Source organism: Aphelocoma coerulescens, chromosome 19 (genome assembly GCF_041296385.1).
Source record: "Aphelocoma coerulescens isolate FSJ_1873_10779 chromosome 19, UR_Acoe_1.0, whole genome shotgun sequence".
Classification (NCBI taxonomy): Eukaryota; Metazoa; Chordata; class Aves; order Passeriformes; family Corvidae; genus Aphelocoma; species Aphelocoma coerulescens.
The window spans coordinates 1198564-1223588 of NC_091032.1; the positions used below are offsets into that span (position 1 = coordinate 1198564).

Here is a 25025-nt window from a genome sequence, read left to right on the forward strand (position 1 = left end):
ATTCTGTTTGTTTTAAAACAGTGCCCTGCAAACAGAGCTGAATGCTGAATGATGTCCAAAAGGGTAGGGACTGAAGGAGCAAGCTTTGAAATGCGTGTCTGCAGCATTTTACACCATCATGACCTCAGAGAGCAGCACCCTGGCCTCCTCTGCCGTGAGGATCCCAAGCTGTGGGGCAAGGGCAGCTCTGACTCCATCAGCCAGTGCTGAGCAGTCCCTCAGGGAAGGCACAGGCAGGGAGCCCTGGCTGCTCCACAGGGACAGCACCAGATCCTGGCCACTGGCAGGAGGGTGAGTGGGTGCCCAGGGATGAAAGGCAGTGTCCCAGGTTACAATGTAAGGTGTAACCAAAAGTGTGTATTCTATCAGCAGCTGTTAAAACCAGCTGGGGCAGGGTTCTTTGTCTCTCCAGTGACACATCCCTGATAACTCCCTCCGGAGGGAAATCTTCTCTTACTGAGCCATCCAGCCTCACTGCATGACTCACAAAATTACATCAGCCCACTGTGAGATGCTCCACCCAGGGGGAGGAACCAAGCATTCCTACCTGGATGTAATCTGAGGTTTGGAACACCTCAGTCAGCCCTGACCTCCTGGATTCCCAGAGGACAAGAGCTACATAACCACCCCTGGACCTTCAGAGGAGACCAGACCCTTCTACAGGATCACTGCTTCAACAGAACCGTATCTATCGCTTCAAAGAGGACTGCAGCCAGCCCTTAATCAGGCTGCTGCCACCACCCAACAGGGTGTTGGGTTGTACCCTGACTCTGTCAGGTTAAGCCAGTGTTTCTGTATTATTGCCTTGTTATATTTACTAGTAAAGAACTGTTACTCCTATTTCTCATATCTTTGCCTGAAAGCCCCTTCATTTCAAAAATTGTAATAATTTGGAGGGAAGGGGGTTACATTTTCCCTTACAAGGGAGGCTCCTGCCTTCCTTAGCAGACATCTGTCTTTCAAACCAAGACAGGCAGCAATGTAAAACTGTAAATTACCAGTAAAATGTAAATTACCAATAAGTTGTAAATTACCAGTGCATGTTCTGACAGCCTCTGCTAGAGGCAGCTGCTGCTCTGTACCTGCTCACATAGGCACAGTCCTGGATGAGGCAATTCAGAGCCATCTCAGCTAAGGCAGGAGCCAGAGCTCCCTTCAAGGTCAGTGAAGTGACACTGTCACTGCCAAAGGACAATTGACTCCACCTCTCCATCCCAGGTATATTTCTGTCAGGAATGTCCCTGAAGCTGGTTTTTGGCTGGGTGAAAATGCCTTTTTCCTCCCCTAATCAGAGGCAGCCCCAGGCTAAGTGTTCAGACAAACACATCAGTGAGGGAAGGGAGCCCTTTGTGTCCCAGCTGGGGATTCCAGGGTGACAGTCCCACAGCAAACATCACAGCTCTGCTCAGGCAGGTGGGGATAAAACTGGCACTGCTGTGAACCTTCCCTCTCAAACTGAAAATGAAATCCTTGGTACAGAGCCTGAGGTGGGAGTGTTTCACTTGAATACATCTCACGGGAACCCAGGATTTTGACATCCCCAGGACAGACTTGGGGCAATGAAGAAGAAAAGTGGCTACCACTTGTGCTGCCTGGAACAAGGTGGAATGATGCCACTCCTGGAAGAGCTGGCATAAAAATGATGAACTTGAAAGGCTCAATGGAATTTTAGAGACAGCTCTTCTTCTCTGTGATCACAGAGCCACGCTGCTGACGGCTTTATGAACTGGAAGATGGAGAGGTTTTTAAACCTTTCCCGTTACGTACAGAATCACCGGGTGAGTTTGTTTAGCCTCTGCCAGAATTGGATCGGCCTCGGCAGAGCGGCTCCCCTCAGCCCTGGCTGCCAAATTCCTGCGTGGGGAGTGCCACAGAAGGAGGGCTCTGCCATCCCAGCAAGTGTCACACAGGGAGGGTTCTGCCATCCCAACATCCCAGAGCTGGCACCAGGGAGGGCTCTGCTATCTCAACATCCCAGAGCTGGCACCAGGGAGGGCTCTGCCATCCCAACATCCCAGAGCTGGCTCCAGGGAGAGCTCTGCCATCCCAACATCCCAGAGCTGGCTCCAGGGAGAGCTCTGCCGTCCCAACATCCCAGAGCTGGCTCCAGGGAGAGCTCTGCCGTCCCAACATCCCAGAGCTGGCACCAGGGAGAGCTCTGCCATCCCAGAATCCCAGAGCTGGCACCAGGGAGGGCTCTGCCATCTCAACATCCCAGAGCTGGCACCAGGGAGGGCTCTGCCATCCCAACATCCCAGAGCTGGCTCCAGGGAGAGCTCTGCCGTCCCAACATCCCAGAGCTGGCACCAGGGAGAGCTCTGCCATCCCAGAATCCCAGAGCTGGCACCAGGGAGAGCTCTGCCATCCCAGAATCCAGGAACTGGCTCCAGGGAGAGCTCTGCCATCCCAACATCCCAGAGCTGGCACCAGGGAGAGCTCTGCCATCCCAGAATCCAGGAACTGGCTCTAGGGAGAGCTCTGCCATCCCAGCATCCCAGAGCTGGCACCAGCACAACCTGCCCCAGCACAGGCTGCTCACCAGGGCACGCTGACGCACTGGTGAGACATTTGTACTGCTTTGGGTGGAAACGAATAAAAACAACCCCAAGCACTACCAAAAGGGTCAAACCAGCAGGTGGGGCTGATTTAGATTTGCTTTTCTGCTCACATTGCAATGTCAGGTACCTGTTCACTGAAGGCAATGAACTGCCCACGAACACTGGTGCCCCTTCATGCAGGGGCCGTCAGGACAGAGGGTTAACAAACACAAGACCCCACACAGGCATTCACTCCAAAGTGCCAGAAGTTTCCCTTCACTCCACAGAGGAAGCCCCACACCAGCCCTGCTCTTCTGTGGAGAGATTTGTGGCTGCATTCTCCACCTCTGCCAAACAAAATACATGACAGGCAGCACTGGGAGACAAAGGTGACCAGCTCAGACCTGAGCACACACAGGCACCCAGTTTAACCCAGTGCAAAACTGCAACACCGTTAAATCCCTCAGAGCAGGGGAGGGAGGGATCCAACCCAACCCAGCCAGTCAAACAAAGCTGAATTACCACAAGGGTCAGAAAAAAAACCCCAGAAATAAAAAATACCTCAACCTCCCTGTCCCCTCATAATACCCCAAACCAGGGCACTTTTGATTTTTAGTGACAGGCTGGATGCCCCATCCTTTTTGGTTTCACAACCCTTTCGTTGTGCCTGCCTTTACCTGCAGAGATCCAAGGACAGCAGCCACAGCTCCCTCCCACAGACGCTTTGCACTCTTACTCCATCCCTGAGAACAGCACTGGGGCTGGGGATTTGTTCTCTGCCACATCAGAGATGCTGACAGGAGCACCGAAAGCCTGACACAGTGACACAGCTCCTCTGTCACCATGCCACCAGCCTGGCCCCACAGGAGCCAGATGTGGCTGTGAGCACCCTCTGCCTGCCTGGCTGTGTCTGGAGGAGCATTGGCCGTGGATGTGGCACTTGGGGACATGGTGGTGGCCTTGGCTGTGCTGGGTTGGACCTTGGAGGGCTTTTCCAACCTAAATATTTCCATAACACATTTGACAAAGAACAGCAAACTCATATCAAAATATGTGCAGAAGGACAGGATGAACTTTAAAGGCTTAAAAGTGATTTCTGCCCAAGACATCCTTGTCACCTGCACACCCCAGAGGTTTGGATGCACACCTGAAAAGTGGGGAATTCTGGACTCCTCTTCCCTCTCACCCTCACCTTACCAAGGCCATTGGACTTTTTCCTGCTTTTCACCAGCCCTAGCTCCCAAGCTCCCACCACCTGCACAGCCAAACACATCCACGCACACCCAAGGCTTGGCTTTGCTGCCTGCAGCTCCTCAGGAACCCTCCTGGCCCACAGAGAACCCACTGGAACTTTGCAGCTGAAGGCCTGGGAGGTAAATCCTGATCCATGCATGAGGCACTGGTAGGACTGGATGATTTCCCCATGGCTGGGCTGCAAAGCACCGTGGCTGAAGCACAAAATGCTGTAAATCCCACTGCAATGTTCTGCTGTGCCAGCACAGGCAGGGTCAGGCTCCCTGGATGCTTTAATCCATAGGCGCTGCTTCCCAGTTCTTCCCTACACATCTGTGCTGCTTTTGCCTGAAAACCTCAGCAGCAGAGGAAAAACCCTCTGGGTTTGTCCTTCTGGTGACAAAGAACTCCACAAAGGAAACCCACTGGTACCAAACAAGCTCCATTTGTGCTCCGAAATAAAGCTTCACCAGGAAATGAATTGATCTCCATTTGCCTTTTGTAAAGATTATGAACAGGCTTAAAAGAAAGCAAGTGCTCAGCCTGCTATTCATCCTGCCACTTCCTCATCATGCTCCATTCATTAATTGCTTATTCTAGTTTGTATTTTGCTGATTCGGTGCACATGTCTGCTTGCAAAAGGGACTGACAACATTAAATCTATTGTGTCTATCCTATCATCTACATTTTTTGTGACCCAACCATCTTAAAACACCTAATGCTGTCTGATACAGTTCATTGTTTACAGATCCAGGTTCTCAAACTATTTCTGGCTGCAAAGCCTGGAAACTTCCTCACATTTCCCTGGAAAGCTCAATTTTAAAGCATCGACTTTATTCCCAGTAATTCTTCAGAAATGTTCAGCTCTATTTTAGAATTAGGGTCTCAAGAATAGGCATCACAATTTAGGGACATACAGACATTTCTAAAGGCACATTACTTGGCAAGCCCTAAGAAGAAATTATCTGCAAAGTTGTAAAAACAGAATGTAGAGAATGGGATTTACTCTGGCAAGAGGCTCTTGTAATAAAGTTATTAGGTTCAGGCAGATCTAAGGGAGATAAAAGCCAGAGCAATTCCGAGTGTCACATCCACTTACCCAGCTCTGCCTGTGCCCAGCTCTTTCCCACACACACAGAATAAGTCATTGACACCTCCTTGCTCTTGGATTTTCCTGCTGGAACTGCACAAACGGCTGCAGGACCAAGGCTGTCAAAGCAGCAGAGCCTGACTCCCCCTCTGCCTGGTCTGGCTGGGAACGTGCTGGTTTGGAACAGAAGAGCTCTGGGCAGTCCAGGGCAGCAGGCTGGTGGCACAAACAAACACACAAGCCCTGATTTCCTTGGAAGCCAGCTGGAGGGAAGCATATCCAAAGCTTAAATTGGTTCATTTATTCTCATAAGCACAGTTTAGTCAGAAGTATTGATGATAACACGGGTATTTTTCAGCAGTGGAGTTCAGAGGAGCACAAAAGCGAGTTGTTAAATTACACTAATCCCATCCTCTGCCAAAGTGATCATTTAAGACTTGTGTTTGCGTTAGGAAATGTTTTATAGCACGCTCCTGCCACAGAAGTCTTCCCTGAAGCACCATGTTCCCAACTCACAAGAACAGGTAATAACTTTGTAGTCAGGAAGGGAAAATTGACAATTAGTGGGATGTGTGGCATAAAGAACCCCGAGGTGCTGTGCTATAAATCCATGGTCACAGTGTTTGCAGGTGACACTGAGCAGCACAGTGGAAATAAGACTCTCTGACAGCCTCTAAACAAACTCCAGCTGCTCTCCCCAGAGCACTTTCTTCCCCACTGGGGTTCCAGAAGATATTGGGGCTTCAAGCACCAAAGGCTTCTGACACACTCCTGACCCCGCACAAGCTGCCCAAGTGTGCTCCAGTGACCTCTGCTTCCAAAGGAAAAGAAGGGAAAAGCTGCCCTGTGTCCCCATCTAAACCCACAACAGAAACACAGCACAAACCCCTGAACTTTTCCACAGAGAGTCTGACAGGTCCCGTTCTAGGGGACTTCTCAGCTCCCTGGAGCCAGCTCCAGCTGCCTGCATGTCCAAGGAGCCAGGCTGCTCCTGCAGGTCACAGGAGCAGGCTCAAATAATAACCAACAAATGTAAAGTACAGCTGCAAAGGCATGTCTTTAGAGTCTTTACTTGCCCAGTTTTCAAGAAAAAGCATTGCTGGAAGTCAGGAGCAGCATGTCCAAGCACACTGAGGAATAGAGATCAATACTGGTATTTATTCAACAGCTTGCTGGTTTGTATTAGTGCTGGAGAAGCAGTGGAGTAGCAAAGAGGCTTCTTCCTGTCTGCAGATCACCCCAAAGGCAGCAGAAGCTGCAGCCCCATCCCTGGAGGGGCTGGAGGGGCAGGAGGGGCAAAGAGCACCAGCAGCCCCTGCACACACAGCGCAGCAGCAGTGGCTCCTCAGAGCTCAGGGCCCTGATGATGCAGGAGAAATAAAAACCTGACTTTGTCTGGAGCTGGGTTTGGAAGTACCTTCTACCCCTGTGACCTTCAGAGCAGGGAGGGGACAGCCTGGGCACAGCCTCGAGTGAGACCACCAGGACCTCACTGGGCTGCAGCTACTCCTGAGGGCAGCTCTGATCTCTGCTCTGGGGACAGGGACAGGGCCCAGGGAGTGGCTGGAGCTGGGTCAGGGAGGGTCAGGCTGGGCAGCAGGGAAAGGTTCTGCCCCCAGAGGGTGCTGGGCACTGCCCAGGCTCCCCAGGGAATGGGCACGGCCCCGAGGCTGCCAGAGCTGCAGGAGCGTTGGGACAGCGCTGCCAGGGATGCCCAGGGTGGGGTTGTTGGGGTGTCTGTGCAGGGCCAGGGCTGGGCTGGGTGATTTTGCCCCTCACTTTAAGAAAGGCATTGAGAGGCTGGAGTGCGTCCAGGGAAGGGAACAGAGCTGGGAAGGGGCTGGAGCCCCAGGAGAGGCTGAGGGAGCTGGAAAGGGGCTCAGCCTGGAGCAAAGGAGGCTCAGGGGGGACCTTGTGGCTCTGCACAAGTCCCTGACAGGAGGGGGCAGCCGGGGGGGTCGGGCTCTGCTGCCAGGGAACAGGGACAGGAGGAGAGGGAACGGCCTCAGGCTGGGCCAGGGGAGGCTCAGGGTGGGCATCAGCAGGAATTTCCCCATGGAAAGGGTGCTCAGGCCTTGGCAGGGGCTGCCCAGGGAGGTTTGGAGTGCCCATCCCTGGAGGTGGCACTGAGCACCCTGGGCTGGGGACAAGGTGGGCATCGGGCACAGTTTGGACTCGATGGCCTTGGAGGGATTTTCCAGCCTCAGGGATTCTCGGATTCTCCTAAGCTGGGTGCCTTCCAGCTCAGGAGATTTCCATGGCTTTGTGCAGCCCAGCAGAATAAACCTGCCTGGACCACACAGAGATGGGACAGACCAGGCAGGACAGAACACATGGACAGAAAATATCCAACGATCCATCCCTGAACTGCAAATCTGCTCTGGCTGTGGTTGAGCCCTGCTCTGAGGCACAGCTCCTTCATGCCAGAGCTGTGACACTGATACTCACTGCTTGATTTCTCTACTTGCTCTCCCAGAAAATTTTCAGGTGGCACCTTTCCAAGTACTGGAAATTATGACTTTTCCTTTTTTTATGGCTGAAGCTATAAAAAGCCAAGGGCAGGAGTGTTTTTCACACAATGCTGGATCAAACCCACAGCCATCTATTAGGAGAGAATGTGCACAACCAGTCCTGGCTTTTTCCTAGAGCTGTAAGGATCTTTTAATACACTCCCACATGTGATTCAAAGGGAATTTCACATCTGAGAAAGTAATTTTTTTTTCATTCTTCCACTGTCTTGGTTCCTCTCTAGTTTTGCCTTCAGCTGTTTGATGAAGAAAAAGCCCTACATCTTGCCTCTCTTTTCCTGGCTGTTGTTTGGATGTGGGGCTCAAGCCCATCAAAGCACTCTTTGCAGAAGGTAAAATAATGAACTGCAGTAACACATTGTGCCTGCAAGAGAGAAGGAGCTCTTCTGACCTCCTTTGTTTGCAATAAGCAGCAATCACAACAAATAAACAGGCAAGAAACTCTATTTCCCAGCAAATACCACTCTCATAATTCAAGTAGTTTGTTTTTGTCTGCTCAAACGTTGTCCTTCTCCTCAGACTCACTGCATCAAGCCTGGCTGCCCAGCCCAGGGCAGGACACGAGTGACCAGCACATCCCCACAGATGTGTGCTCAGGGATGTTCCAGGTCCTTGAGGAGACCATCTCTGAGCTCTCCCACTGGCTGCAGTAATATCTGCACATCTCAGACACTTCTGCCAAAGCCAACATGGTCCTGTGGGCGGGGGGAGAGGCAAAAAGCATTTTGTTTCATTAAAGGAGGCTGTGTAACCTCAGCTTTGGGGAGGAAATGAGATGAGATGTATGGAGCAGTGACAGGGGCACCTCCTGCCCAAGCTGTGGCAGGTGCTGAGAAAATACCTCATTTCAGAGCCTTGGTACCAGAGAAACCTGAGCCAAAGGCACCTGCAAAGCCAGGGAGTTGAGTTACTCCCACAGCAGAGGAGATCTGCTCTTCCCCACAGGAAAATAAATATGATGGCCCATGAAACTTCCCCATCAGAGCCAACCAGAGGGCACAAACCCCCTGGTACAAACCGTGGCCGGGGTGGGCTCTGCAGGAACATTCTGGATCCAGCACAGGAGAGGGGAAAGCAGGAGTAGTCTCATTGGCAGGAGACTCAATGCCAGGTCTCCTCCTGGGCAGTCCTGATGTGTGTCAGTCACATCCACACTCACCACTCTCCAAAGATGCATTCTGTTGTGGTTATAAAGCCAAAATGGAATTCTTGGGCCCTGCAAGCTGAGGGGAGGCTGAGGCCCCAAGGCAGCCCCACGGCAGAGGGCAGGAGGCTCTGCAGGGATGGGGAGAAACCCCAAGGGGAACAGGGCCTCCCTCCACCCCACAGTGTGCTCTAGCACTCAGCAGGTGCACACTGAGAGCCCACAGAGGCCACACACAGACCACTTTAAATAAAAATTAAATCAAGGCTTGATTTTGTTTCTTCAAGTTAAGTTGTCAACCAACCACCCAAAGTCTACCCAGAAGCCGAAACTCTCCACGTTCTGCACCATATCCCAAAGAAAGGCTCTCAGCTTGCTGCTCCACAGGTCCCTGGTAATAAAGCAGCCAAAGGCAGATGGTGCTGAAAGGCCCAGTTGCTGCCGGGCTCCCATGGCAGCAGCTCCGGAAATAAACGCGTGATTCAGGCACTTGAGACAGGCGTGTGACAGCTCTGAGTCAGCCCCACACACACCACAGTTAAACCAAGCCAGCACGTGGAGCTGTTCCCTCCCGAGCTGATGGTGATGGGAAGGCTCTGCCCAGGACACCTCTCCAGGCCGAGGGGGCCCACGGCAACCACAGACCGGGTGCTGTGAGAACACAGCAGCAGATCAGGCTGCCAACACCTCCAAAGCCTTTCCATCACAGAATCATGGAATGGTTTGGGTTGGAAAGGACTTCAGAGCCCATCCAGTGCCACCCCTGCCATGGGCAGGGACACCTCCCACTGTCCCAGGCTGCTCCCAGCCCCAATGTCCAACCTGGCCTTGGGCACTGCCAGGGATCCAGGGGCAGCCCCAGCTGCTCTGGGCACCCTGTGCCAGGGCCTGCCCACCCTCCCGGGGAACAATTCCATCCCAATATCCCATCCAGCCCTGCCCTCTGGCATTTTTAAGCCATTCCCCCTCATCCTATCACTACACCCCCTTGTCCAAAGTCCCTCTCCATGCATTTCCTGCCCCACATGCAGGCAGGGGAAGGGGTTGTGTCTCCAGGCTGGGAAGCCCTCAAAACATCTGAAAAATCAAACTGTGGGAGTTGCTTATCTCTTACACCATCCTTGCTCGTCACTGTAATACCTCGAGGATCTCCTGCTGAGAACAGCTGTCAGGAGATTTGCAGCAGCAGGAATGTGTCATCTCCACCCAATGATCCAATAGTCCGAACAATTGTGGGTATTATTTCTCTTAAATCTACCCCTTAATCCTATAATGCCATAAAATACCACTGAATCAGAGCTTAGCAGGATTCCAGAAAGGAACAGACTTTTAAAGAGATAATGAGAACTCCACATTTATATTGGATAGGATGGAAAGGAGAGAACGGGGGAGGCAGAACGTACCAGATGGGCAGATTATCTCACAGTTTTCCTTAATATGATTTCTTCAACCTGAAGCATCTGGTAATTCCACTATCAGAGATTAGATACCGGATAAGATGGACAGGCAGGCTGATCTAACAAAGCAATTTTATTTTCTGGCTGCACACAGGAGAGGTTCCCATTAAATCCTGTATCATAGGATAAACCAGAGGTGCATAAAATGCTGTCTCCAAGCAGGGAACATCTGCAGGCCCTGGGATCCCATGTAAATATGCTTCACTTTCAATATAGAAAACAACACATCTCCCTAACTCCCCCATCCTCCCCAGGCAGGCAGCATGTGCTGAGAATGGATGAACAATAAAACTCACTCAGCAGCCCTGTCCTTCAGAGGGTTTTGCAGAAAATTGAAGGAATTCTCTCCAGCTCATTTTTGTGGAGATTTGTGTAGAAGTCCTGCAGGCTGCAGGCAGCACCTTGGGTACTTCCAGTCTGGAAGCAGAGATTGTTTACCAGAACAAGATTTCCTGATTATAGGCAAAGAAAGAAATTGCATTTTGGGGCTTGTGTTTTTTCCTTCCATTGTTTGTGCTAATTGCAATGAAGAATTAACAGTTTTAGTACAAGCAGTTTAGTACACGCCAGAATCTCATCTTAAAGCGACAAAACCCAATCAAGCACCATAGAAATGTCTTCCCAGTGCCCTTCTCATTATGGCACTGTTTGGCAGCAAGTTCTGGGTTAACTCACCCCAAAACACCAGTCCTGCCTTGTTGGGCCCAAGGACAAGCTTCCCCAGCCATCCAAACTGGAATCTATTCTTTGATTAACTGGAAAATCTCGTGCACACCCAGCACAGCCCTTCCTGCTCAGCAGAGGGTCGGGATCAGGACCATCAGTGAGGTCTGGGTGTGAAAAGGCACAGCTCCTGTTTGGAATCAGCTCCACACACGTCATTCCATGGATCCAGAGCATCAGCACCACTGCTCTGGGAACCAGCCCAGGGCAACACCCAGTCCTCTCAGTGGGGAACAGCAGGGAAGAGTTTCCACCTCCCAGCACAGGTGAGCAGCCCCAGCAGCAAGGGGGTAAGGGAAAGGGGAATGGGGAAGGCAGAAAAGGGGAAAGGGAAAAGAGGAGAGGGGAAAGGGGAAGGGGAATGGGGAAAGCAGAAAAGGGGAAAGGGAAAAGAGGAGAGGGGAAAGGGGAGGGGGAAAGGGGAAGGAGAAAAGGGAACAGGAAAGGGGAAGGGGAAGATAAAAGGAAAGGGGAAAGAAGGAAGGGGGGAGGGAAAAGGGAAACAGAAAAAATGAAAAGGGAAGGAGAAAGGGAAAGGGGGAAGGAGAAAGGGAAGGGGAAGAGGAGAAAGGGGAAGGGATAAGGGAAGGGGAAAGAGAAAGGGGAAGGGGAGAGGCGAAAAGGGAAGGGGAAAGGCAGAGGATAAAGGGAAACGGATAAGGGAAGGGGAGAGGGGAAGAGGTAAGGAAGGACAAAGAGGAAGGGGAAAGGGGAAGGAAATCTCTCAGCTGAAGCAAAGATGATAACCCAAACAACCAGAAAGTGACACCACAATTCCCCAAATCAGGACAAGCAAGGTATTTTGCCCCAGCTCCTGGTGCTGGGAAAGACCTGACCTTCTCCTGAACATCACCCTCACACCTCTGGGACCATTTTCCCCAGGGAAACTCCCTCCTTTCTCTGCCTCTGGGCAGGACTGAGAGGCCCTGAGCTGTGAGCTGGGCTGGCTCCTCCTCACCAACAGCACCTGACATCCCTCGGAGCAGGCATATCTGAGTCCCTGGACCCTCAGTGATGCTGACCACGAGGTGCAGGGAGCCTGGAGACACAGAAATACACACAAAATGTGCCAAACTTCCCCTAAACTCTCCTTGCTCTGCTTCCCTTCGGTCACAGGCACAAAGAGGGAGCAGGAGCAGGCCTCAGAGCTCTGACCCAGCACTCAGGGCACGGACACCTGGCCACGTGAATCCTTCCTTAAAAACAGGGAAAACAGAGGAAAGGATGGGGAGTGCCAGCCTGTGCCAGGACCAGGCCCGGTCCATTGGCATTCCAGACACTCAGCAGCCTTTAGCTGAACCACACAGGCTTCACTATTATATTTAAAACTACTACATGCTTTGTAATGCTTATCAGCTGGAGGGTTTTCAACACTTTTTCTCCACTAATGCTGCAATTTCAAAGCCATTTAGGCTAATTTCCCTTTACTTGAATCTATTTTAATCAGAGACCAGGATACTTGACTTAAATGGTTTGTGTTCAACCCTTCATAAAATCAGCCATAAACCTGAATGCACTAAATAGCAAGGGAGCCCTGAAGCCAGAAGTAGGAAAAGCTGAAACTTTCCAAACTCTCCAGCAAACTCCAGCCTAACTAACTGTTCTCTTGCAGTATCAAGACAATTGATCCCCAAAACAAAAAGAAAACCAATAAACAAAACACACTCCTGAAATTCTTACACAGACAAAAGGCACTAAGTCGTGCAGCTGCAGTCAATACCCACAAATTCTCTCCCAGGTTTCAGCCCAGCTCCAAACTGAAGCATTTTTAATGAATTGCTGTGCCCTGTCCTCTCCCCCACTCTCCCATGGAATGATGGATAGTGGAACTGAGGAAAAATACAACACAAGCCTAAAAATGTCAGAATTAATCCTTTTCTTCCCCCAAAATCTGAAAAAAAACGTTACTTCTCAAATTAATTCCCGCCAAGTAATGCTGGCTCTGCTGGAAGTCAGAGTTGTGGATGAGAAATGGAAATCAGCAGCTCAGCCTCAGGTAAGTGCTGGAGAAGGTCTCGCTCCAAGGATTCGGCATGGTGCTGGGATTTGCATATCAGAGAGGCAGAGGTGCAATTTGCACCTGCAATTCAGCATGCCTGGAGGAGCTGCAGCAGCAAAATGCAGGCTGGGCCTCCATTCCTTTGGAAACTCATCCAAGGATTTCAGCTGTCAGTTGACAGCCTAGAATGCTCCAAGGGGCTGCTTGGGATTCAGGCAGCACCCGGAGAGGGGAAGGAACAAGAGCTGCCCCTGCTCCCAGAGCCTGGACAGGCTGCCAGCACCTGGGGACAGAAGGAACAAGAGCTGCCCCTGCTCCCAGAGCCTGGACAAGGTGCCAGCACCTGGGGACAGAAGGAACAAGAGCTGCCCCTGCTCCCAGAGCCTGGACAAGGTGCCAGCACCTGGGGACACAGAGCTGCATCCCTGGCTGCATGATCTTCAGTGCTCTGCAGATGCCAGGCAACAGCTTTGTCACTGCCCCAATGGCACAGTGATTGGACACGGATCTTTCACAATCGAAACCTCTCTCAGCTCATTTTTTTATCAGGGATTTCACTCCAGGCCTGGACAAACTGACACTTTCCTATTTTGAGGAACACTCTGGCAGCCGTATCTAAAATGAACCTTCACAAAGATAAACTTGCAGCATGTCTTTCCTCATCCCCTTAACAAAACGATGTGTCACCTCTTTTAAAGCCTGTTCTGTGCTGCTTGGCAGGTAAACACCACCAGCACCTTAAAAGCTCAATCAAAAAAAGGAGAGGAGGGATATTGTCACTGTAAAAACTCCCTTTAAAGGCCCAGATCTCCAGCTGGAGATCCCAGAGTGTCCCAGGAGGATCCCTGTGCTGGGAGGAGCCCAGGGCCTCCAGAGGTCCTGCAGGGACGTGAAGGAGCTGACAAGGAGGGAGGGAGAATCTCTGCACACTTTTACAGGGTAATAAACACCAAAAGCTCAGTGAAAGCAGAGCTGAGCTTCTGATGGCACCAATTCCACCCAAAATCCTGTACTGCTTTAGGAAAACAGAGACAGACTGGGAAGAAATTCACTCCTTTCCCCTGATAAATCATCTTGATGAACTCTCTCAGCAACTACCTGAAACAAGGGTGGGGCCAGGTGGGGATCACTTTCTTCTCCCAGGTACAACTGACAGAACAAGAGGAAACAGCCTCAAGCTGCGCCAGGGGAGCTTCAGGTTGGATATTGGGAATTATTTTTTCCAGAAGGGGTGGTCAGGCCCTGGCACAGCTGCCCAGGGCAGGGGTGGAGTCCCCATCCCTGGAGGGGTTTAACAGCCCCGTGGATGTGGCACCTGGGGACATGGGGCAGTGGTGGTGGCCCTGGCAGTGCTGGGGAATGGTTGGACTCGATGATCTTTGAAGACCTTTCCAAGCTCAGGGGTTCTGTGATTCCACGAGCTCAGTTCCAGCCCAGCCACCCCAGTTTCTCATCACTGTGAACGATGAGGGAAGAGCCGACAGCACCAAACCTGACTGTGGAAGCCACTGGCACTGCTGGTGCTCAGGTGACAGCTGAACACAACCATTCCCTCCTGGAGCACCTGGCACTCACTTGGTTGGGCGATAATCCGGGATGGAACGGTCCAGGGAAATCTTCTCACTGAGGTAGGAGTTGTAGCCATACTTCTCGTGGGGTCCCTTTGCCTTCTCCTCCTCCTCGGGGGACAGGGTGGCTGGGAGGCCACCCTTGCCACGGCCACCATAGCCCTCAATGAGGCCAAGGGACTTGGACAGACCTGAGGGAAAACAAAAAATCATCACTGGTAAAACTCATCATTGGAAAAACCCATCCTTGGTAAAACCCATCCCTGCTAAAACCCATCCCTGCTAAAACCCACCCCTGCTAAAACCCATCCTTGGTAAAACCCATTGCTTTTATTTCCCAAAGAAACAAGACTACTCCAACACTCCTGGGTGTTTTGAGTTCCTGAGTGTTTGGGTTCCTGAGTGTTTGGGTTCCTGGGTGTTTGGGTTCCTGAGTGTTTGGGTTCCTGGGTGTTTGGGTTCCTGGGTGTTTTGGGTTCCTGAGTGTTTGGGTTCCTGGGTGTTTGGGTTCCTGGGTGTTTTGGGTTGGTTTTCTGCAAACATTCCAAATTCCCCTTCTTTGGCCCAGTGCTGGAACAGAAGTGACTCAAGTCTTGCAGCTCCTCGTGGCTCAGGCACGCTGCTCCTGCCAGCCCTGCCCCTGGCAGGCAGCTGATAACCTGTCCCAGGATCTGTGTATTTATTCAGTTGGTGGGGAGGTGATTCAGGCCTCCTTCCCACTCTTGGAGAGGTAATTACATGGAAGGTTAGATGTCCCCAGGAGAAGGATAGGTTGAACACAGAGCAGGAATAAAATAGGGTTGGTTAAGTGCCTGCTGAATGAATTTTTGCTCAGTGTGAACAGTGAACAGCATACAAATGGTAAGGATTTAAAAACAATTTCCCCTCAAAGCTTTCTTATCTTTTAAAGTACAGCGTTCCCAGACCCTTATCAAGGGGAATTATTTATTTATATCTGCATAGCTGAAGGACATAGGCAAAGTTCAAAATGAGCTGCACATAAAGAACTCCATGGATGATCTGTGGTGCCTGTGGGAAGCCGAGTCCATGCTCATGTTATTATTCATTAGACAGGACACCTGGAATTTTAATATTTTTCATTAGCAGAGATTCAGTCTCTTTTTGTCAGAAACATAAAAATAATAATGATGGATTTTGTTTTGCTTTTTTGTCTGTTTGGTTGGGGTTTTTTTTAATAACAGACACCAGGGTATATTCCCATTGTTTCAATGACAGAGGCCTGACAGAACAGGACAGGTTTTGTCACCTCCGAAGCTTCTGAAGGGACAATAACCTTGAGGCTGGTCCAGCTCCCAAACCTGCCACTGACTTCCATTGTCCTGGACAAGACATTCCTGCCTCCCCACAGATTTAAACACTTTTTTCCTCAAAAAGTAGCACTGAGAGGCAGGAAAAAATCAGCTGGGAATGTAAATCACAGTCGGAAGCACAGTTTGAAGAATTATTATTAATTATTTTTATTATTATTATTCCTTCTGACAAGGAAGCTCTGAACTCCACCAGAGCTGACAGAGCCCCTCTGACTGCACTGGGCTTGATTAGGTTTTGTCTGAGGACAGTAACAACAAATCAACTGCCAGGGTTTTCTGGCTGTGACGTGGGGATGGATCACACATCCAAGCTGCCTTTCCCAGCTCCAGGCTCAGCAGGAGCCAGTGATCACTCAGGAAGGCTGGGAAAGGAGGCACTCTGTGGCCTGCAGAAGGTCAGCAGATCCCTCTGTGAACTTCCCAACCTCAAATGCTTCCACTCCAGGAACCCTCAGCACCTCCCAGTTTGCTTTTAAAGCTTAATTTAGCTTTTCTTGATTCATTTGAACCCATTTCTCATTGCCCCAATGCTTCTGCTTTTGGTGCTTTGAAGGCACACACCTGTAAGAGGGGCTGCAGGGAAGTGGGGACTTTCTGAGGGGGGCAGAGGCTCCATGCATGGAGGACACTCAGTGGGATGTGGGAACCAGGAACATCCCAGCACCTGGCTCTGCTTAGAGCAGGTTTTAAAAACACAAGCTCGGGTTATTATCAACACTAATAACAGATAATTAACTCAGACACCAAGGCAGTGCTTCTCCCAGAGCTCCACACTTGAAGCCAGCAGGGAAAGATGATCCCTCCAAGGCTAATCCATCCCCCACAAGATCCCAGTCAGCCTCCAGAGGTTCTTATCTCTGGCTCAGCTAAGGGAATTGTGCTCCCAACCACAGCACCTCGGTGAAGGACTGGGAATTCGAGGTGAGGCATCTCCCTCTGTTCACAACACCACCAGCCACCGAGGCCACGCCGGCCTGGGGGCCTGAGCTGCCCTTTGCAGCTGTAGGAGATGCCTGGAGCAGGGATGTCTTTGCCAGGCAATTCAAACTGACAGGCTGGGTGCCCTCTCCAAGCAGCCAAACTCCAATCCTGCTCCACCAGGAGAGGGATGGGAGCTGCTGGACAGCCCAGGACCTGCCCTGCCCACCTGAACTTTTATCACACAGTACAGGTACCCCAGTGCCCACTCTGTGCCTCCCAAAGCACAGCCAAGGCACAGGCAGAGCCAACCTGTGCTCCCAGGCTCGGTGGGAGGCTCTGTGTGAGGGTCCTGCTGAAGTGAAGCCTGTCTGCTCCCTACAGAGGCACCAGAGAAAGGCCAAACACGACTTTATACCCACCAGCTTTGAGTGGCAAACCTGTAATGCCATTAACTGCTTTATTCCAAACCACAATCAGGGCAACACTCAGATCCCAGTAGACATTTCTCTCTGCTCACTCAGTTTGTTCATGATTTCTGCATATTCTGTCCTTCTACTACTCCAAGTCAGTAAATGCTGATAAACCAACATCATTTAACCAAAGGAATCAGTCAAATGGATCCATTTGTGCTGAGCAGGGCTCACCTCGAGCCCACCATCCTCCCTTCCAGGAGAGCACCAGGACAGGCCCGCAGGGAGAGTCATGGAGATGAATATTCCCAGGTGGGATGTGCCAGGCAGGATCCTCTGGCTGTCTCTGTGCTGGTTAAACATTTCCTCTCCAGTCCAGGCTGTCAGGAGGGCTCAGCAATGTCACTTTGGTGTGTGGCACTCAAAGCAGGAATCAAGGAACGTTTGGCCAGGAAGATAATCCATGTCCAAACAGAACAGGAGGAGATTTGTTTCCAGCTGGCTGAAAAGGTGCCTCAGGAGAGGCAGAGCTGAAAACAAATGGTGACAGCCCATCCTCATCCAGTCAATCCATTCACTGGCTTTTATTCACCACATTTTTGGGCACCTTTCTGTGAACTTGAGGTGCCTCTGCTCTGACGTCAGGAATTGCCCTGAGCCCAGCCCGTGTGGCTGCTCAGGATATTCTGGGATTCCATGAAACCTGCTTGAAATTGGCCTGGAAGGGCCAGACGTGACACACAGAGAGACCATGAGCGAAACAGAGCAAGAGCATGGTGCCACCAGCTCGTTTCCTGGGGGAACAGGGCTGAAAGCACAGAGCCAGGGCTGTTCCCAAGGCACAGGGCGAATCCTTTGTCATTCCGGGCAGGCACAAAGCAGGAGTGCTGAACCTCTGCCAGGAAGTCTCTCCTGATGCCTGCTCCAGCCTATCTCTAGTGATAAACAGCACTAATCCCCACAAAAACTCTTGATCTTTGGAGTGAATTCAGCCTCCAGGGAATTCTGCAAGCTCAGGAGATGGGAACGGGCTGCATGGAGATGAGGACTTGGTGCAGATCCGAGCTCTGAGCAGCCACGAGCTCCACTCATCCCAAAGCCACACTCACCCAAACCAAAACCAGGACTTGTTTTTTTCAGAATCTCCTAAAAATTCTGAACTTTGGAACAAATAGAATATATTGCTATTGTACTGCAGGAATAGAAGGGAAAAGAAAAACCACGACACCACTTGGAGCTGCCGAGATCTGAGCCCCTCCTGCTGAAACGGCCCTGAGACAGGGGATCCCTGGGGACTGGCAGGAGTTGGTTTTCTTCAAGATGATATGAAAATTTAATCTCTACAGCAAAAATATTCCTAGACTGAGCACAGTTAGAGTAAATATATCAGGCTCTTCTCAAGCTGAGTGTATTTCAGGAGGAGCCAGGAGTTTTCTAGGACAGAGAAAACCTTTAGTGAAATACAATCTAATGTGATTCCCAGCCTTCATTTCCAAAGGCTCCCCGGGTGCTAGAGGGGGAGAAAAGCTTTTTGCTCCACATCAGCCTGGATGAAGGAAAACATTAACCCTCCCATACAACCCTCAGCTGAGGAAATTTGTGACTGAGGGGGCTGGGGAAGAAGAAAGAGCCCTGAAATAAAAGGCATTTCTGAGAAACAGGTGCTGAGCTTAACAGTGGGGGCAAGGAAGGAAAAGAAAATCAACCTTGCAGTGCCTAAGGGGGTCACAGGGGGCTGGAGAGGGACTTGGGACAAGGGATGGAGGGACAGGACACAGGGAATGGCTTAAAAATGACAGAGGGCAGAGTTAGATGAGATATTGGGAAGGAATTCTTCACTCTCACCCTGGCACAGGGTGCCCAGAGCAGCTGGGGCTGCCCCTGGATCCCTGGCAATGCCCCAGGCCAGGCTGGACACTGGGGCTGGGAGCAGCCTGGGACAGTGGAAGGTGTCCCTGCCCATGACAGGGGTGGGATTGGATGACCTTCAAAGTCCCTTCCCACCCAAACCATTCTGGGATTCTAATAAAGGAAAAGATATTTGGAAAAGGAAAAATTTTAGCTGCATCCTTCTGTATTTATATCTCCTGCAGCACGAGCTACAGAGCACACACAGCTCAGGGTGAAAGCCACATTCCAATAGGGAAGAGGAACACAAAGTCCCCCTTCTCCAGAAGAAATAAATGAATAAATAGATAATACTGAAATGGTCCTGGAAAACACAGGAACCATAAAAACAAAACCAAAGCAGATGTGTCTGCAAAGTGCAGCCCTTACTCACTTAAGCACAGTGCATTTTCCTGCCCCAAGAGCTCTCACAGGGGTGTTTGTTCCTGGCCTAAGTCAGCCACAGAGCTGAAGGCCACCAGGCAATCTCTGCCATGGGGAAAAAGCCAAACTGGGAGGTAAATGGCCCAATGTGGGAGTGTGACCTGCAGGGGACACAGAGAGAGAGGACACAGCAGAGAGGCTCTCAGGGCATTGATGAGAACCAGCTACAAAGGGCACAATGTCCCAGGGAATGCTGGAAATGATGGGAAGTGCTGAAGTTTTTAGTGCTGTGCTGCTGATCGCTGCAACACAGACTGCTAAAGGGAGGGCTCATTGCTGAAAAGGGGGATTGGCAGAAGAACAGGCACCAGCTTTCCTCTGCAGCTTTGGTGGAACCTGGGGCATGGGATTTTCTCTCCTTGCAGCAGTTTTTCCACCATTTTAGTGGGTCTTTGCTCAGAGCTGTTGTTTTTGGGGTAAATAACTCCCACTCCTCTGGCTGTACCTGTGTGCCAGGGAATGCTGTGCTGCCACAGGGCTGTGGGAACTGGGCAGGGAATACCAAACACAGCTGAGCCTGGCAGCTTCCCTTGCTGTTACTGCCTCCCCAAAGCATCCTTATACTCCTGCAGGGGAAACTAAAAGTAGCAGTAAAGGGATCACAAGTTGAGAGTTTGCTTTCTCCTGGGAAAAAAAAAAAATTATATATATATATATAAATATATATAAAGTTTTAAAATGAGCTTAAACAGTAGAGCCCAGTGAAAAGCCAGCATTCCCCTGAACCCTGTACAATTCTATTGACTGTACCTGCTAAATTGACTTTTCCCAGGGCTGAGCACTTATCAAAAGGTTATCCCCCAAATCAGATGCTGCAGCTAAAGGGTCAGTGCTTCCCCTTCCACTGGACAGTCCTTTTCCAGGAGCTGGATTTTAGCATATCAGAACATCTCCCCCAGGGCACAGAGCTGCCAGCTGTCCTTCACCCTGCAAACGATGTGTTGGTTTGCTGCAGAGATTACCATGAGCATGGTGACTTTCAAAAGTGGGGGGGTCAAGAAAACTCCCACCCTCTGCCTTCACGCTGAATGACAAATGGGAACTCAGAAAAAGCAGCAGATGAATGGGCCCAGGCTTGGCAAGCAGGGATTTTAGCAGACACAGACTGGAAATAGAACATATTTTACCTGTACTCCAACATATTGCATCTCTGAAAAAGCTCCTGCCTATGAAAAATAATGTGAATAATGCTGGCTGAAATGAATTTGTCCAACAGAGCATTAAGATTTCACTTAAATAATTGTGACAGGTGGGGGTGAGGGAATTGAACCCATTTTCTTGCAGCCCAGCCAGGCAAGGACAAAAACCAGGATGGGAACAGCTCATTGCTAAATATATTTAATAATACAACCTTTTTAATGCCAGGCTGGATGAGGCTTGGAGCACCCTGGTCTGGTGGAAGGCGTCCCTGCCCATGGCAGGGGGGGAATGAGATGAGTTTTAAGGTCCCTTCCAACACAACCACTCTGGGATTCTCTGATTTAAGCTAGATTAGATGACGAGCTGTAGAAGAATGTTTTAAAGCCAGCAGTGCTTAAATCATTATGGGAACAGCCAGAAACATCGAGGTTTCTCCCCACCTTGCACTCCTTGGAAAGGCTGGAGAAGGGAGCATGGTCACTGCACAGGCTTGAAGGCTCGTGTGGAATGTTTAAGCACAAATATACATTTATATATCCACACCCACAGGGATTCAGAAAAGAAGTTTTCTTATCAAATGGGAATGGAAACAGAGGGAAATTACCTTTGGAGCCAGAGGGAGGATCAGCACCCAGAGCAAGGACAATACAGTCATCAGGACAATGTCAAAGCCTATTTAGCCTATTACACCACCAAGTTCTGCTTCCAAATTATCATTTCCCAATCAAGATTTGCCCCTGGCACAAAATAACAGAAATCCTTCCACAGGCCGAGGCTATTTAGTTCTGAGGAATGATTTATTTGGTTCCAACACCTGGGACTGGTAAAAGAGCTTGGACATCGCTCTGTCCTCCCCTGAAAGTCCAAAAATAGTGGCATTTACCACTCTGCTCACATTGATGAAATAACTTGTTGAAAAAGGCAGAACTTGGCAGCAGAGCTGGTGCAGAGCAGAAATCCATCAGCTAAAGAAAGCTCTGTGCAGCTCAGCACTGCTGCCACGGGAGTCTCAGGCAGAGAGACCTTGTTCAGACACAAAACACGAGACTGAAGGTGATTCACATCCCAGGGAAAACCTGCACACGTGTGAGGCATTCCTGGCCATGTACCCGTGAGAGCAATGCCTTCCCTGTGGGTACAGCCACCAGCACCCCAAGAGCTGTCCTGCTGCTGGACCACCCCTCCCAAAGGGGAAATTCCACTCAGGAAGCCAATCCCTTACAGCTGTTACAGGTTCGTCCCAAAATGACCAGTTACACCCCACTGCCCTTCGTGTTTGTTCACATTCACAGCACCCGCAGCTGCCTGGGAATTCTGGATAACAGCCTGGGATCCAGGAGCAGGGAGGGATGAAGGGTGCTGGCAGAAAAGGTAAAGAAAAGAGTTTGTTGCAGCAATCTCACCTGCATGTCACGACACAAATACAAATTTACACCTCGGACTGACATATGGGATCATCACATTCTGGAAATTCTGGAGGAAAGGGAGGAAAAAGAGACAAAAAAGAGCAGATCACAGCGTGTAACAAAAAGGAAAATCAGGGTCAAAACCATCGCTAAGATCATTTAGTGAGACAGCTGACTCCAGTTACACCACACCTGTGTTTGAGATGTCAGAGAACTCCAGAGATCTGGCTTTAGTGAGCCATGCCTAAGGGCTGCTTTCAGGGATTCAATATTCCTGGGATTCAGGCACAAGCATTTCCCCACCAACACACAGCAAGGTATTTCCATGAGCTGGTCAGAACAGTCCAGAGCAACCTTCCCATTGGCTTCTCCCTGGTCTGTTCCAGTGGCACAAATCTCCACAAAGCACCACCATGCCCAGGCAGCAGTGAGAAAGCACAGCGGACCCTCAGAGAGGGGAGGGAGCTCTGTGAAGAGCACCCAACACAAAATCCCAGACTGGTTTAGGTCAGAAAGGGCTTCAAATCCCATCTCATCCCCACCCCTGCCATGGGCAGGGACACCTCCCACTGTCCCAGGCTGCTCCAAGCCCCAATGTCCAGCCTGGCCTTGGACACTGCCAGGGATCCAGGGGCAGCCACAGCTGCTCTGTGCCAGGGCCCCCCAGCACAGCCAGGGACAAGTGAGGAGACCCAAGCAGGGAGAGAAGAGATGCCCCACAGAGCAGAGCACATCCCCCAGCACAGCCCACCAGGACAGCAGCTTCATCCAAGGCACCAGAAGCACACCTGCATGGCTGGAGCACCCTCGGTGAGACCTCTGCCATCAGCAGCCTGGGCTCAGTGCAATTCCAGGACCTTCATCTCCACCACTGTCACTCGGCAGACAAAACACTCCACAGGCTCCTCCCTCTAGCCTTTGGGCCATTTCCCCCTCCTCAGACGCCAGGCCCATGCTGGGGGAGCAGGGCTGGCTGCTCCAACCCAGCCCTGAGCCTGGGGTCACCTGCTGAGGCTCCAGGACCACAGGGGCTTTGGGCCCACGGCTGCTGCTGTGGATGCTCCGTGAGAGGAGGATAGAGGGAATTATGCCAGGCTCTCCTCACCCTGCCAGCAGCCAGGGGAAAGAGCCACATTAAAGCTTTGCCCAGCCATCCATCTGCTGGGAGGGAACCCACAGGGAGCTAAAACCCGATGAGGTATTGTGAGGGGAGTCTGTATTAGCAGCTACCAAGGCCACAGAGCACAACCCACGGCAGGGCCTGACGCTACAGATCTGACACTGTTCCAGTAACTTCAGAGATCAATTCAGGGCCTGTCACCATTCCAAAGACAGACAAGGTCCCTGGTCCAGGCACCTAACGGGGTATTGATTCTCCACACACCTGAGTGGGAGCTTTGCTGAAGGATGGGCTTTGCTGAAGCCCCCAAACCATTCCCAGCCACATGCCTGGCTCGGTGCCTGCAGGTGGCTTGGGACACAGGAGCTCAAGGGAGCAAGGCCAAGGGCAAAAGCAACGTTGCACATTTACACTGGGCAGCCAAGGGCCCATTTGGGTGATGAATTAAGCAATTACCTGCAGCTTTATTTTTAGGAGGCAGGCTGCAATTCAAGCAAGAGAGAACTTATCTTGCTCTCCTCTCTGAGCTGCCAAGACATCGCTCTGGCAGGACACTCTCCTACGTGCCAAGCTGCTCAGAGGCCATGGCAGGAGCAGCTCTGTGCCCAGGGAAATCACAGACATCCCATTACTGGGAGTCTTCAAGGTCAGGCTAGATGGGGCTTTGCGTGACCACTGGAACAAGATGATCTTCACAGGTCCTTTTCATGCTGAGGTTGGAAGAGTCTGGAAACTTCTTTACTACAGGCAGTTTCAGAAGTTCCCAAACTCTTCCATCCTCAGCAGCAAAACATCAGCTCTCACATTTGTGCTCAGGCAGTGATTTCAGAGGCCAAACTGCAAACTGTTCATCCCCAGGTAGTCACTCCCACCACCACTCCGGGCTCAGACAGACCTTTTGTTGAGCTTTCATTGCTGCTTTTATCCTCCAGTGCAAAATTTCAGTTCTTTGGGTAACGCAGTCCATTCCCACCCAACCATCACGACCCTTCTGCTTCCAGGCAGAGCTGCTGCTTGGGCACAGAGATATCAAACTTCAGTGCCAGCCCAAAACCACACAGCCAAAGGTGGAGAAACAAGGATTTCCTAAATCCACCTTTTCCCAGAGTAGCTGTGAGTGGAGTTGCACCTGCAGTGTGATGGGATTACCCCAGGAACTGGAGCAGAACCACGGGAACAAGCATGGAAGCGGGGAAAAAACAGAACCCACAAAAACACAAGCCAACAGTTTCTGAACCCCATTCAAAGGTTATAAATAATATTTAGCATTTTTATTTTCACAAGGAATCTGTGATTTCCAGATCGTGTCTCTATAGCAAGCTGTTAGTGTTTGTGCTTTCCTCCAATGCATGTGCCTGTTTTCCTTCTGAAAACATTTCCTCTCTGTATAGATTGGCCTCTTGGAAAGGGGAAAATCGTTGCCATTTGGCAAGATAAGAAATGAAGAAACCCCACAGTGGAAGTGCAGACGTCATCAGTGCAAAAGTGGCTGCTCAGGTTTTGGGCTGACTTTTGTGGGTAGGTGGGAGGTTACACAACGCTGTGAGCCCCGTGCACAGGGCACCCCCTCCACAGAGCCCTGGGAGAGGCAGAAACTGCAGATGGTCACCAAAACACCTACCAGGCTACAGCACCTTACAGAGGCCTCCCTGTTTCCCACTCCTGAAGTGTGGGGAAGGGAGGAAAATGCGGGTGGTGTTTGTAACCCAAGGCCCAAGCAGAGTTCGAGGCCACTGAGACAGGCTGGGCACCAGGAGACAAAGAGGGGACGTGGGGCTGTACCCTGAGAGCCCCACTTGCACAGGGACCCTCAGAATGCTGCCAGGTTTCTCCAAAGGGGACCTTTGGTCCAAATAATCCCTCCCTGGGCTACCTCGAATGTGCTCATTCTTTAAAGACCAACAGATCAGAGAAGGGATGACATTGCCCAAAATTGGCTTTCCCCAAAAAAGAATGTAATTTTGATGTGAGCATGGCTGCAGAGAGAGGGTTTACAAGTGCATCATCAGCAAGTGTGTACAAGCTTCATCCCACTCATGGCATTTTACTGAGCTGTGAACGCACTAATTACTTTTTAAGGTCAAGAA

The 25025-nt window shown here is 50.8% G+C and overlaps 1 protein-coding gene across 3 annotated transcripts in view; it reads right to left on the minus strand.

The window, feature by feature from the left end:
• Positions 1–25025, minus strand: part of GALNT17 (polypeptide N-acetylgalactosaminyltransferase 17) — a 211215-nt gene that overhangs the window by 138780 nt on the left and 47410 nt on the right. For all 3 annotated transcript variants that reach the window (XM_069033390.1, XM_069033391.1, XM_069033392.1), the window contains exon 2: positions 14287–14470. In XM_069033390.1, coding sequence (XP_068889491.1) covers positions 14287–14470 — 184 coding nt within the window. The remainder of the gene's footprint in view (positions 1–14286; positions 14471–25025) is intronic.